The sequence below is a fragment of the Mauremys reevesii genome, linkage group 2, assembly GCF_016161935.1.
Source record: "Mauremys reevesii isolate NIE-2019 linkage group 2, ASM1616193v1, whole genome shotgun sequence".
Lineage (NCBI taxonomy): Eukaryota > Metazoa > Chordata > Testudines > Geoemydidae > Mauremys > Mauremys reevesii.
Window position 1 is genome coordinate 133,567,578 of NC_052624.1, and position 13,135 is coordinate 133,580,712.

Sequence of the window (13,135 nt, forward strand, 5' to 3'; positions counted from 1 at the left end):
TCCAAAGCCGAGCAGACCGACGCATGTTCATTTTCATTATCTGAGTCAGATGCCACCAGCAGAAGGTTGATTTTCTTTTTTGGTGGTTCAGGTTCTGTAGTTTCCACATCGGAGTGTTGCTCTTTTAAGACGTCTGAAAGTATGCTCCACGCCTCGTCCCTCTCAGATTTTGGAAGGCACTTCAGATTCTTAAACCTCACATCAAGTGCTGTAGCTATCTTTAGAAATCTCGCATTGGTACCTTCTTTGCGTTTTGTCAAATCTGCGTGAAAGTGTTCTTAAAATGAACAACGTGCTGGGTCATCATCTGAGACTGCTGTAACATGAAATATATGGAAGAATGCAGGTAAAACAGAGCAGGGAACATAGAGTTCTCCCCAAGGAGTTCAGTCACAAATTTAATGAATGCATTATTTTTTTTAATGAGCATCATCAATAAGGCTGCAAGTCTATCATGGAAGTCATGGATTCCGTGACTTTCCATGACTTCTGCAGCGACTGGTGCTGACTCAGGTGCTGCCCGAGCCGGGAAGCCCCTGGGCCAGGAGCAGCAGTTTAGTGTGTGGGAAGGGCTAGAGGCAGAGGGTTGGGGAGTGTGTGTGTGTGTGGAGGGGCGCTTACCTCAGGGTGGGGGGCTTCCCAGCTCCCACTGGCATGGCCCTGCAGCTCCTAGGTGAAGGAGAGGCCAGAGAGCTCTGCGTGCTGCCTGCGCCCGCAGCTCCCATTGGTTGCGGTTCCCATCCAATGGGAGCTGTGCAGCAGGGGCTTGTGGTGGGAGCAGTGGGTGGAGCCCCAAGCCCTCTGCCACCTAGAAGCTGCAGGGACACATGGAGGGAGTCCCTGCCAGTACTCCGGCACCCATGGCATCCCTGGACCGTGCTGCTGCCCCCTCCCCCCGAGCACCCCCGCCCAAGTTTTAGTTAGGGATATACAGTATAAGTCATGGACAGGTCACGGGCCATGAATTTTTGTTTACTGCCCGTGACCTGTACAAGACTTTTACTAAAACTACCCATGACTAAAACAAAGCCTTAGTCGTCAGCATGGAAGCATGTCCTCAGGAATGGTGTCCAAAGCATGAGGGGGCATACAAATGTTTAATATATGTATGGCACGTAAATACCTTCCAATGCCAGCTACAAAAGTGCCATGTAAATGCCTGTTCTCACTTTCTGGTGACATTGTAAATAAGAAGAGGGCAGCAGTATTTCCTGTAAATATAAACAAACTTGTTTGTCTTAGTGATCGGCTGAGCAAGAAGTAGGACTGAGTGGAGTTGTAGGCTCTGAAGTTTTACATTGTTTTATTTTTGAGTACAGTTATGTAACAAAAAAAAATCTACATTTGTAAGTTTCACTTTTACGACAAAGAGATTGCACTACAGTACTTGTGTGAGGTGAATTGAAAAATACTATTTTGTTTATCATTTTTACAGTGCAAATATTTGTAATAAAAAATAACACATGAAATCATGTTGATTTCAGTTACAACACAGAATACAATATATATGAAAATGTAGAAAAACATCCAAAATATTTAATAAATTTCAATTGGTATTCTGTTGTTTAACAGTGCGATTAAAACTGCGATTAGTCACGATGCATTTTTTTAATCACAATGAATTTTTTTGAGTTAATCCCATGAGTTAACTGTGATTAAGTGACAGCCCTACTGAAAAGTCATGTTAATTTAATACAGATAGTTAAAGCTGATCTACACCATGAATGCCTCCCTGTCTAGTTAGGAAATGGGCATAAACCGCTTCTAGTGCCATGCTGCTACTCTTATCCTCCCAGCCTGCTCGAATAGCCTTAACTGACTGCTAGATATAAAATCACCTTGCATGCTTTAGATCAGTTTTATTATATTCCTAAAGAGATGCCTTCTCTTTGCACCCTTTTCATTCATCTGTCTTGGGGAGTTCTCCAGCACAACCCACCATGTTTAGGATCTTAGCGCCTGCACACTGGCATAACTATATAAGAAAAAGCATTTCCACTGGATGTCATTACTAGTTGAAGGAAGGTTTACAAAATGAGTTGAGGATTGACCCTCTTTTCTGCATGCTGTCTAAGGATACAGCATTTGAGCAATTTTTGAAAATGACATCCAAATTACATTATCTTCTTAATTACATTAAATCCTTAATTCATCTAGATCATCTTCCAGTTTGCAGAAAGATAAATCTGAAATGCTCAGGATGCTCTCAGAATTCTTAAATAGTATTTCACAAGAATAAATTGTCAGATTAATTATAAAATGGGACACGATCTCTTCAGTCACACAGATGGCGGTGGGTGGGGCCCTTGGTTCCCTAGGTAGTTGCCAGTGTAGCCTTTCAGGTTACAATTGTGAGCATTGAGCTTCTTTTCTTGCTCATCTGTGAGAGCTTTGGCTGTAGCACTGGGCACATGTAAGTACTGACCAGGAAGTGTTCTGCTCTAACATCTTTTGAGTTGGTGGGTAGTGCACTCCACTACGGTGCGGGTGCAGGCTTCCTCGGGTACAACGTTTTAGAGACTCAGAACCTCCCTTTAGGGTTGGAGAGTGGGAGATGACGCCCATTGTCTGGTGTGTGCACAGTTTAATTAAAAAAGACTAGAGACTAATAATGTTGCATAAATAATTAATGAATTTATTATACTGAACAAGTCAAAAAATGAAATAGTTGAAAGCAGTATTTAGTCAGACAAGGTTTTTCGATCCCAAGATGTACAAAAGTTTGTGCTGCTGGCAGATAATACATCGGAGTATTTTGGAATGGCTTTGAATCATGTTTACAGTTAATTTCAAAATGTTGAGGTTGATTTTAAAAATTGAGTTAAAACCTGAGCTTAAAGGAACAAGATCAGATGAAACATTAGGTTTGTTAGGGGAAGTGAGAGGGAGGCTATAGGAATGAGTTTTTACAGAAACATGCAAACATTACCCGAGTTTTTTTTATTCTAGTTTGTGTGATGTTATTTAAAAAAAAAAAAACTTTTTACATCACAAGCACTTTCCAACTGAGCCACTCAAAGCAATTTTGCACACACTAATAAATAAAACCTTTTACTATTTCTACCTCCCTAGCTGAGGTATGTAAGAGATTCTCTGTTCTACATACAGAGCCACAAAGATGAACACATGATTTGTGTAGGAGTTGCCCGGTAACTCAGTGGCAAAGCAAGCAAGGAGAACTCTGATTGCCTAGTTCCTTGTCATGTTTTAGGTCAGGTCTACAATAGAAACTTTGACTGGTATGGTAATATCTATTAGGGGTGTGATTTATTTTCTTTTCCTTTCCATACCAGCTAAAGCCCTAGTGTGGCCACAGTTATACTTGCAAAGCGAGAAGGCTTTTGCCAACACAGTTTTTATGTGGGGACCCAATATAAGCTATATGGGCAAAAGCACTCTTCTGCTGGTATAAGCGTCATCTTTTTAGGAAGGTTTGCTGGTAATGCTATGCCAGCAACCCTTTTCTTCTGTAGACTAGGCCTCCGTCGTCTTCCTCTTTAGTGGCTAAAAGTTCCCCATTAGTGTTTGCAGTGTAAACGCTGCGGGACTGTGCTGGTGCGTGAAACCTGCATTTAATTGGAAGTGTAACACACTGAACAGAGAGCGCAGGATGAAAGGTAAATGTAAGCGAGATTTCTACATTTCAGTTTTAATAAGTAAGGAAACATACTTGTTTAAAAATGTCTCCTTTCAGCTGACAGAGGCTCTCTTGGAGAGATATTTGGGTCTTTTGGTTCTTGGGGTTTTGATTTTTGTTGTTTGTTCAGTTTTGTGCACTGACTCCTCTCCCTTTTGCAGCTGCTGAACTCTCACTCTTCCTTTCCAAAAGCGCCATCAGTCAGCACTCCACTCCTGGGAAACTATCCCTTATGTAGCTTCCAAAATTTGCCTGACTTGGCCCTGCCACACAAACACCAGACTGTTTCACAACTTGTGTCCAGTTACCCCCTGAACCCTCCCACTGCCCTTTCATCCTGCCCCCCCTCCAGTTACCTGCCTCCCTACGCGCCATTTCAACACCTCACAACTGCCAAATTTATCAGCTTTTGCAAGGAAACCTGAGGATTTTTTTTCTTATCTGTTGACTCTTCACACCTCATTGCTGTCAGTTGTATGGTATTTTTTCAAAATGCCCCACTTAAAAACATGAATTAAAACCACCTCTTTCTGGTCATTGCTCTTGGATAAGTGCTGGGAAAAGCTTTCTGACCTGAGAGTTTTTGTTACTGGTCTGTCAAATGGTGTTTAACAATGTTAATTTACAACATATCCGGCTTTAAAACTGTTCTTCAGTCTGGCAGTGGATTTATGTTACTAGTCCTGGAAGGAATGGACCAAGTCCTGCATCTTGGACTAGGGTATATTCAATGCTAGTAGAAATTCTGCTTCACTCATGATGTGTTTTCATTGCGTGGGTAGAACACCACAAAAAACAATGAAGAGAATAAACAACAAATGGTGAATATTCACCATGTTTTATTTGAATGAATTGGATATTGTTCCACTCTTCCTAACAGGAGAGAAACACACATTTCAACTACAAAAGTGAAGTTATGTGAAAGGATGATGCTAGTTAAAACGGGACTTCAAAGACCTATAACTCTAAGAATTTCCATCCACTGCCCCCAAAAGGAACAGTAGCTAGAGGTCTTTTTGTTTTTTATGAAAGTGAAGCAAAGTGCAGCAGACATTTATAGATCCTCCCTTTACTCTGGTAATTGTCTATATGCAAAAAATCATAAAAGCATTTTATTGCCTGATGTATGTAAGGTGACAGTTTGTCTGCAGATGTTCCTTTTTCTGCAGTGTATTAAAGGGCAATGTCAGAGGATTAGACTGTTACCTATCTACTGTAATGAGTATGAGAAGGTTATTGACGTGAGATTCCAGCAACCTAATGTTTTACTGTTCTGTTTTTTCCCGTTTGTTTCCTGCAATGGGCAACATATTGTGTCTTTAGATAGGGGCCAGCATTACCTTCTGTTCACTTATCCCTGTAAAACCATCATTTTATTTTTCTGCAGAACACATATACCAATGCAGATAAATTGCTAGAAGCCGCCGAGCAGCTGGCTCAGACGGGGGAGTGTGACCCAGAAGAGATTTATCAAGCTGCACATCAGTTGGAAGACAGAATACAGGATTTTGTTAGGCGTGTGGAGCAACGCAAGATCCTGCTGGACATGTCTGTGTCTTTTCACACTCACGTTAAAGAGGTAAGCTGACCACAAACCATGGAAATACCTGGCAAACTTGAAAAGGATGGAAGCCAAGTAATCTTTTCATTGGTATAACATATATCTCTTGCTAATGGGATACAATGTACAGTGAGCATTTAATTCAAAACTGAGGTCAGCCGGTCTTATTCTACTGACATCACAGTGTTAGCTGTCTCTGTACATTGACAGTCCCTGACAGCTGTTTATCCGTGAATGAGATGTGATGATGATTATTTGTATTATGGGAGCTCATATGTAGGCATAGTAAGAGATGGTCGCTGCCTTTGAGAGAGCTTAAAATCTGTATTTACAAGACAGTGGCTCAGGGGGTGGGGGAGAACCAAGGCACAGAAGTCCAGTGACTTTCCCCAGAGCTGGAAATAGAACCAGGCCTCCTGTCCCCCATGTCTCTCCACTAGACATTTGTTTCTGTTTGCTGCACACAAGTAGAAGTCTTTGTGGAATTTTCTTTCCGGTTGAAAGTAGATCAAGGGGAGTGAAGGCACCTCAGATTGCTAGGCATCAACTAAATGGAGTGAGGGGTAATTATTTTAAAACCATTTTGCATTGGGCTCCTGAAGTTACTCCTCAAGTAGATTAGCAGTGTTTATATTTTTTTTCCTCCTCCTCTCTCCCCACCCCCAATTCACCATACTAATGAAGCTTATTAATTATTCTGTTACATTATATCACATAGGGCTGATTGGTCCTGGGCTTGTGAGATTTTGAGCAAATTTTAATTTAGGAAGAAAAGTCATGCCTTGTGGAGAAGGAAAGGACATTATCCAAAATATACTGCATTCTGCAAACTGTTTTATAGGATAGATTTCAGTATGTGAACATCTGTTTCATATATTTTATTAAACAGGAAAAGCAAATGGTCTGTGAAAATGTTCATTATTAGATTGTTTTACAACTCTAGACATAAATGTGGTGTTCAGCCAGTGGTTTCAGTATTCAGTCTTGGTCATGCTCTCCTCACTTCTCCCCTTTACAGACCCACACTTGCTGCGTTAATGCAACATGAAGAGAGTCCTTAAAAATTAACTCTCACCTATTATACTTTACGTTATTTTTTGGTGTCTCAGTATAGATCTACTTTCTCTTTCCTCTGTGTTCCTCTGATATCATCTGGTGCTGCTATGTATCGTTACTGCAGCAAAGATTCTTTTTTATGTCATCTTCCCAATTCCCATTTTCAATACTAGTCCTCCAAGGTTACATTTTTCCACCTCTTCTAGTTCTTTGTCACTGACCTGAATCTTTGTCTCTTCCTGCTGTCTTCCAATTACCATAATTTTTGTGTCCTCTGTACTTATCGTCCGTCTGAATTTTCTGCTCTGGTGATCTACCTTGTCAGTTATTCTCTAGGGCCACCCAGGACAATGCTGTGAGGTCAATATCATCTGTGAATCTAAGGTTATTCGTTGTTCTCCCACTTAACGTGGCTCCTCCCATTTCATCTCTCAGTGCTACAGCCACGACTACTTCTAGTACCAAGTGGAACAAATCCGGTGATACCGCGCATCCTTTGTTGCACTCCTGTGGTCATCCTGAACCATTCCATCAGCTTCTTCTCTATTCTCTGCACACTCATCAACTTGCTGTTGATACTTTCTACCAGCTCAATCGATTTCTTGGGAATGCCAGACATACTCAAAACTTGCCATAGCTCTTTCTGCCAAGTGCTATTAAAAGCCCATGGGAAGTCAACACAGTTCTTTTAGCAGGTTCAGTTGTGTTGTGTGTTTTTTTCTGATGTCGGTCTCAGTGCAACCTGTTCCTCTGCCAGGACTGCATCCTCAGACCTCTCGTTCTCCTCTGCAACATCTTGGGGAACGTGTTTCACAGCACACTCAATAAGCGGATTGCTCTGTAGTTCTTGCACTCACTCCTATTTCCTTTTTTGATATAGATATGTACTTGTTATTGCTTTTCCCCATTCGCTAGGCACTTGCTCTTGCTTGTAAATCTGCAGCAGTGTTGTGACTTTGTTGTCACTTCGTGGTGCCTTTTTCAGACGTTCTGTCGAGAGCTTTACTTTTTCTAAGAATTCAAAAAACTTCTATGAAATCTAAAATAAGTGATGATAACATGGGTAAGGCAAGAACTAAGATTGGAGAGAGATGACTGTGAGGGTTTGGATACGTGTCAAGAAAGGACCTGGAAAGGATACCGTACACAGTGATACATACCGAAGCGCGAGGCCATAGAAATAAAGGAAGACCTAGGATGGGTTAGATCAGGGGTCTCAAACTCAAATGACCACGAGGGCCACATGAGGATTAATGCATTGAACCGAGGGCCGCATCACTGACACCCCCCCCTCGCTGCCTCTGGCCCCGCCCCCACTCCACCCCTTCCATTAGGCTCTGCTCCTGCCCCACCTCTTTCCACCCCTTCCCTGCCCCAATCCAACCCCTTCCCCGAAGTCCCCACCCCAACGCTGCCCCCAGGGGGTGCAGGGTGCAGCAGGGGGCTCAGACCCCTGCCGACCCGACTCCCTCTTCAGTTCCTTCTTACCATCAGTGGTGGCATTGGAACAACTCGCTTGCGAGTAATCCCTTAGCACAGTTGAAGCAGTTATCAGTAGTTAGCAGGTATCTGTAGTTAATAGTTATCAGTAGTTAGCACTTCTTAATAGTAGATAATTAAGCTTCCTTTGTTTTAGGTGTCTGGAAGTTGTTTCCAGCACCAGCTCTGGGCTGCGGGGCATGCCGCAGGCCAAGGGGTTTAAGGCTTGTGTCATATGCTGCAAGCCTATGCTGATCAGTGATCCCCACAACTCGTGTCTCCGCTGTTTGGGGGAATCGAACCAGATTGAGCGCTGCAAGATCTGTAAGGCTTTTAAGCCAAGAACCAGGAAAGAAGAGACTTTCGCCTCAAGCAGTTACTCATGGAGGCCATGCGGCAGCCTGCAGCCTTGGACCATCCGGCTTTGGCGCCGGAGTCCTCGGCGCGGAGTGCCCCGGCATCAGTCTGTGATCCAGCACCGGTGGGGCACCGTAAGCATACCACACTGAGGCAACAATACAGGCCCCGGCACCGTTCGACCTCTCTGGCCTGGTCGAAGGGGCAGCCTAAAGGCGATAGAGAGTGCTCCTCACATAAGAAGGTGACGCCTTCCAAGGGACTGAGCACTCAGAAGGGCAGTGCGGCCCCAGGACGTATACTGGCACCAGTGGCTCCAGTGCCGCAGGGCCTGTCGAGCCCTGGGCTAAGTGGGTTGAATGCAGAAGAAGGGCTGGAGGACATCCCAGAACAGCCCTCCACACCAGACACCTTTGAGATGGCAAAAGACCTCACCGAGCTGTCGGCGGCAAGCCCCCGCCCTGGCAAGGAGAAGCCTCCAGCAGCATCACCAAGGGTGCTGACCAGAGGCAAGCCATCAATGGTGCGCTGCTTGAGGTCACCACCCCAGCACCGCTCCTGGCGCCGGTCCCAGTCGAGCTCAGCCTCCATAGACTCCCAGTTACCTTTAACTCAGCGGGACTCGATGGCACTGGAACCGAGCCAGCATACGGCACCAGCTCTGCCGGCACATCGCTCCCTGGCACCGTCACTGCAATCCCTGGTAGGAAGGCAGTGATACCAGTCCCGAGAGCATTGGTACTGATCCTGGTCCTGGTCGGTGAGGAGCCACTCTCCAGCCTCCCGACGGCACCGTGCCACGGCACCGCCTTGGCCTTGGAGGTCAGAATCCGAGGTCGACTCAGGCTGCTCCAGCTACGCCCGCAGGGCGCCGGGTAGCAGGGAGCCCCAGACCACGTGGCATCCCCAATGGGGCCCGCCAGGACACTGGCCCTTGTGGACACCGTGGGCCTATCATCATCAGCAGGGGACCTCCTCCAGAGCTTCGAGGTTCGGCTATTCGGTTCATTGGTCCCGGTCCCCACGCAGGCACCCCAGCCCACCCAAGGAGGCCACAGTGTCCAGGCCACCAGATGCTTCTCTGGAGCAACGCAGAGCGGAAGCGGCACCGAGCCTAGTGCCATCCTGGGAACAATCAACCCGACAGGACCCGGATGTGCCCCTGGCCTATGAGGAGGGGCAAGAAGGGCAGGTGGAGGAAGCACAGCAGGCCCTCACCTCCTCATCGTCCCCAGATGAAACTGTGGTGGGCACGGCAGTGTCGGGGCCTCCCCTGACTGCCCACAGGGCACATCAGGAGCTGCTCCGCATGGTTGCCTAGAACTTGGATCTGGAAGCAGTGGAGCAGGAGGATCCTATGGTGGACATCCTAAGCCCTGAAGACCCGCTCATAAAGACAATTCAGTCTAACTACAAAGTGGTCTGGCAAACCCCAGCCTCCAGCACACCGACGGCAAGGGGGGTGGAGAGGAAGTAATTCGCCCCTTCCAGGGGATACAACTTCCTATTTTGTCATCCAGCCCCCTGTTCTCTGGTCGTCTCAGCCGTGAATGAACGGGAGTGTCATGGCCAGCGACCTCCGGCCCCCAAGGCCAAGGAGGCTAAACGTTTGGACCTCTTCGGAAGGAAGGTCTACTCCTTTGGGGGCCTCCAGTTAAGGATTGCAAAACAGCAGGCAATCCTAAACAGGCACAATTGTAATTCCTGGGCAGCAGTTTCCAAATTTAAAGACTCCTTGCCCCAGGGCTCTTAACCTGAGTTCACAGCCCTCGTGGAAGAGGGAAAGGCAGTTGCCAAGACCTCTTTACAGGCCTCTCTGGACTCAGCAGATGCAGCAGCCTGAACAGTCGCCTCAGGTGTGGTGATGAGGCACTCAGCGTGGCTTCAGGCCTTCTGCCAGAGGTCCAGAACACCATCCAGGACCTCCCCTTCGAAGGGTCCTGCCTCTTTTCCAACCAGACGGATGCCAGGCTGCATAGCCTTAAAGACTCCCGGGCAACCCTCAAGTCGTTAGGAATGCACACCCCGGCAACTCAGAGGAAGCCATTCAAGCCCCAATCATCGCAGCAACGGCAGTACCAGCCTCGCCCTAGGCAGGAGCCTTATTGCAGAAGGGGCAGAGACAACAGACGCAGGCGGAATAACACGCCTAATCAGGGCCAGGACAATCCCCAGCCTGGCAACAAGCAGGGGTTTTGAAGCTGCGCTCGAGGACAGCATACCAACCCAGCTCCTGGATCCTTTTCCTCGTTTCTTGGACTGCTTGTCCCACTTCTACCAGGTGTGGTCCCGTATAACGTCGGACCATTGGGTCTTACACACGGCACAAGTGGGTTATATGCTGCAGTTCTCCTTCCCTCCTACCCACCCCCCCTTCCCCATCCCTCTTCAGGGACCCTTCTCACGAACAACTTCTTATGCAGGAGGTACAGTTGCTCCTAGAGGCGGAGACGGCAGAGGAAGTCTCTCGGGAACTAAGGGGGAAGGGGTTTTACTCCCATTATTTTCTCATCTCAAAGGCAAAGTGGGGACTTCGGCCCATTTTAGACCTTCACAGTCTCAACAAGTTCTTAGTCAAGGTCTGCTTCCGCATGGTCTCCCTAGGCACTATTATCCCATCCCTGGATCTGGGGGATTGGTACGCTGCCCTCGACATGAAAGATGCATACTTTCACATCGCTATTCACCCCGCTCACCGGCCGTTCCTGCGGTTCACATGGCAGCGTGCACTCACATAGTCACATATGGTCAACTAAGCCTCAGGACTTTACAAGCGTGGCTTGGCCGGTCATATCCCCCGGGCAGAGATCCCCTAGACCTTGTTGTGACAGTTCCGGCCCAGTTGTTGGACTCCCTGCGCTGGTGGCTCAATCGGCTGGTAGTCTGCGAGGGTATCCCCTTTGCCGCACCGCAGCCTGCTCTGACGCTGGTGACAGATGCATCAGACCTCGGCTGGGGAACTCACTTAGGGGACCTAAGGACACAGGGCTTGTGGTACAAGGCCAAGATATCACTCCACATCAGTGTGAAGGAGCTCAGGGAGGTTCGTCTAGCCTGCCAAACCTTTCATGCTACTCAGCGTGACAGTTCTGACAGACAACACCACTGCCATGTTTTGTATAAACAAGCAGGGCGGATACCGCTCCTCTCCCCTCTGCTGAGAGGCCCTTCTCCTGTGGGACTTTTGTATAGCCCGCTCCATCCATCTCGTAGCGTCATATCTCCCAGGAGAATGAAACAAGCTAGCGGACAGTCTCAGCAGGTCGTACCGCATGCACGAGTGGTCGATGAGATTGGACATCTTGTGATCAGTCTTCTAGAAGTGGGGGTTTCCCCAAATGGACCTCTTTGCCACCAAGGACAACAGCCAATGTCCGTAGTTTTACTCATTCCAGAACCACAGTCCTGGCTCAGTCGCAGATACATTCACGATCCCTTGGAGCAGAAGTCTGAAGTACGCCTTTCCTCTGCTCCCACTCATCCACAGAGTTCTCCTCAAAATTCGCAGGGACAAGGCGATGATAATTTTGATCGCCCCAGCTTGGCCTCGTCAGCACTGGTTTACAACCCTGCTAGAGCTGTCAGTGGCCGCCCCGATTGCCCTGCCCCTGTACCGGGATCTCATCATGCAGGATCACGGGCACCTGTTCCACCCAGATCTGCAGTCTCTGCGTCTCATGGCGTGGAAGCTCTCTGGCTAAATGCTCTGGAGAGCCAGTGCACTCTTCTGGTACGGCAGATTCTCCTTGGCAGTAGGAAACGGTCCACTAGGCTGGCCTACCTAGCTAAGTGGAAAAGATTTTCCTGCTGGTTTGAGCCTAAGCAGATACAGCCATTCCAGGCCACTATTCCAGTCTTCTTAGAATACCTCCTGCACCTCAAGCATCAGGGTCTTGCTCCTTCCTTGATCAGAGTGCATCTAGCTGCCATTTCAGCGTTCCACCCGGGGGAATCCGGATGCTCTGTTTTCTAACCCCATGGTGGTGCAGTTCCTCAAAGGGCTGGAGAGTGTTCCCCTACTCACGCCCACTGGTCCCTCCCTGGACCCTTAATCTGGTCCTTTCCAAGCTCATGGGGCCTCTGTTCAAGCCCCTGGCCTCTTGCTCTCTCCTTCACCTCTCCTGGAAGGTGGCATTCCTGGTGGCCATTACGACAGCAAGGAGGGTGTCCGAATTGAGGGCCCTAACCTCAGAGCCTCCTTATACAGTTTTTTATAAGGACAAAGTGCAACTCAGGCCACACCCGAAATTCCTCCCTAAAATAGTCTCACAATTTCATATGGGACAGGACATTTGTTTGCCAGTGTTCTTTCCTAAACCGCAAACGGACCCGAGTCACCCTAGCCTGCACACTCTGGATGTCCGAAGGGCCCAGGCTTTCTATTTGGAATGAACTAAACCTTTCCGCAAGTCAACGCAGTTGTTTGTCGCCATAGCTGATAGAATGGAAGGGCTTCCAGTCTCGGCGCAACGTATATTATTGTGGATTGCGGACTGCATCCGCGCTTGCTATGAGCTCACCAAGGTTCCAGCCCCGGTGATCACAGCTCACTCGACGAGGGCACAAGCGTCCTTAACAGCTTTCCTGGCGCACGTCCCGATCCAGGAGATCTGTAAAGCAGCCACCTGGTCATCGGTGCGCACATTCAAGCCCACTATGCAGTCAACCAGCAGGCCAGAGATGATGCGGCGGTTGTCAGGGCTGTTCTCCAATCAATTGCTCCATGATCCGTACCCTCCTCCCATGGTAAGCTTGTGAGTTACCTAATGTGGAATGGATGTGAACAAGCACTCGAAGAAGAAAAAACGGTTACCTACCTTTCGTAACTGTTTTTCTTGGAGATGTGTTGTTCACATCCATTACACTTCCCACCTTCCTTCCCCTCTGTTGGAGTCTCCGGCAAGAAGGAACTGAAGGGGGGTCGGGTCGGCAGAGATATATATGCACCAGCATAGAGGCGCCACTCTAGGGGGCTCCCCTGCCAACCCAACGGGAGCCGCGAAGGGAAAAAGTTTCTGACGTCTGTGCACACAGCACGCGCACAC

General features: G+C 47.8%; 1 protein-coding gene across 12 annotated transcripts in view; it reads left to right on the forward strand.

The window, feature by feature from the left end:
- The window catches only part of TRIO (trio Rho guanine nucleotide exchange factor), a 437,405-nt gene that overhangs the window by 219,771 nt on the left and 204,499 nt on the right, over window positions 1–13,135 (forward strand). For all 12 annotated transcript variants that reach the window (XM_039521976.1, XM_039521977.1, XM_039521978.1 and 9 more), the window contains one exon: window positions 5,025–5,216. In XM_039521976.1, coding sequence (XP_039377910.1) covers window positions 5,025–5,216 — 192 coding nt within the window. The remainder of the gene's footprint in view (window positions 1–5,024; window positions 5,217–13,135) is intronic.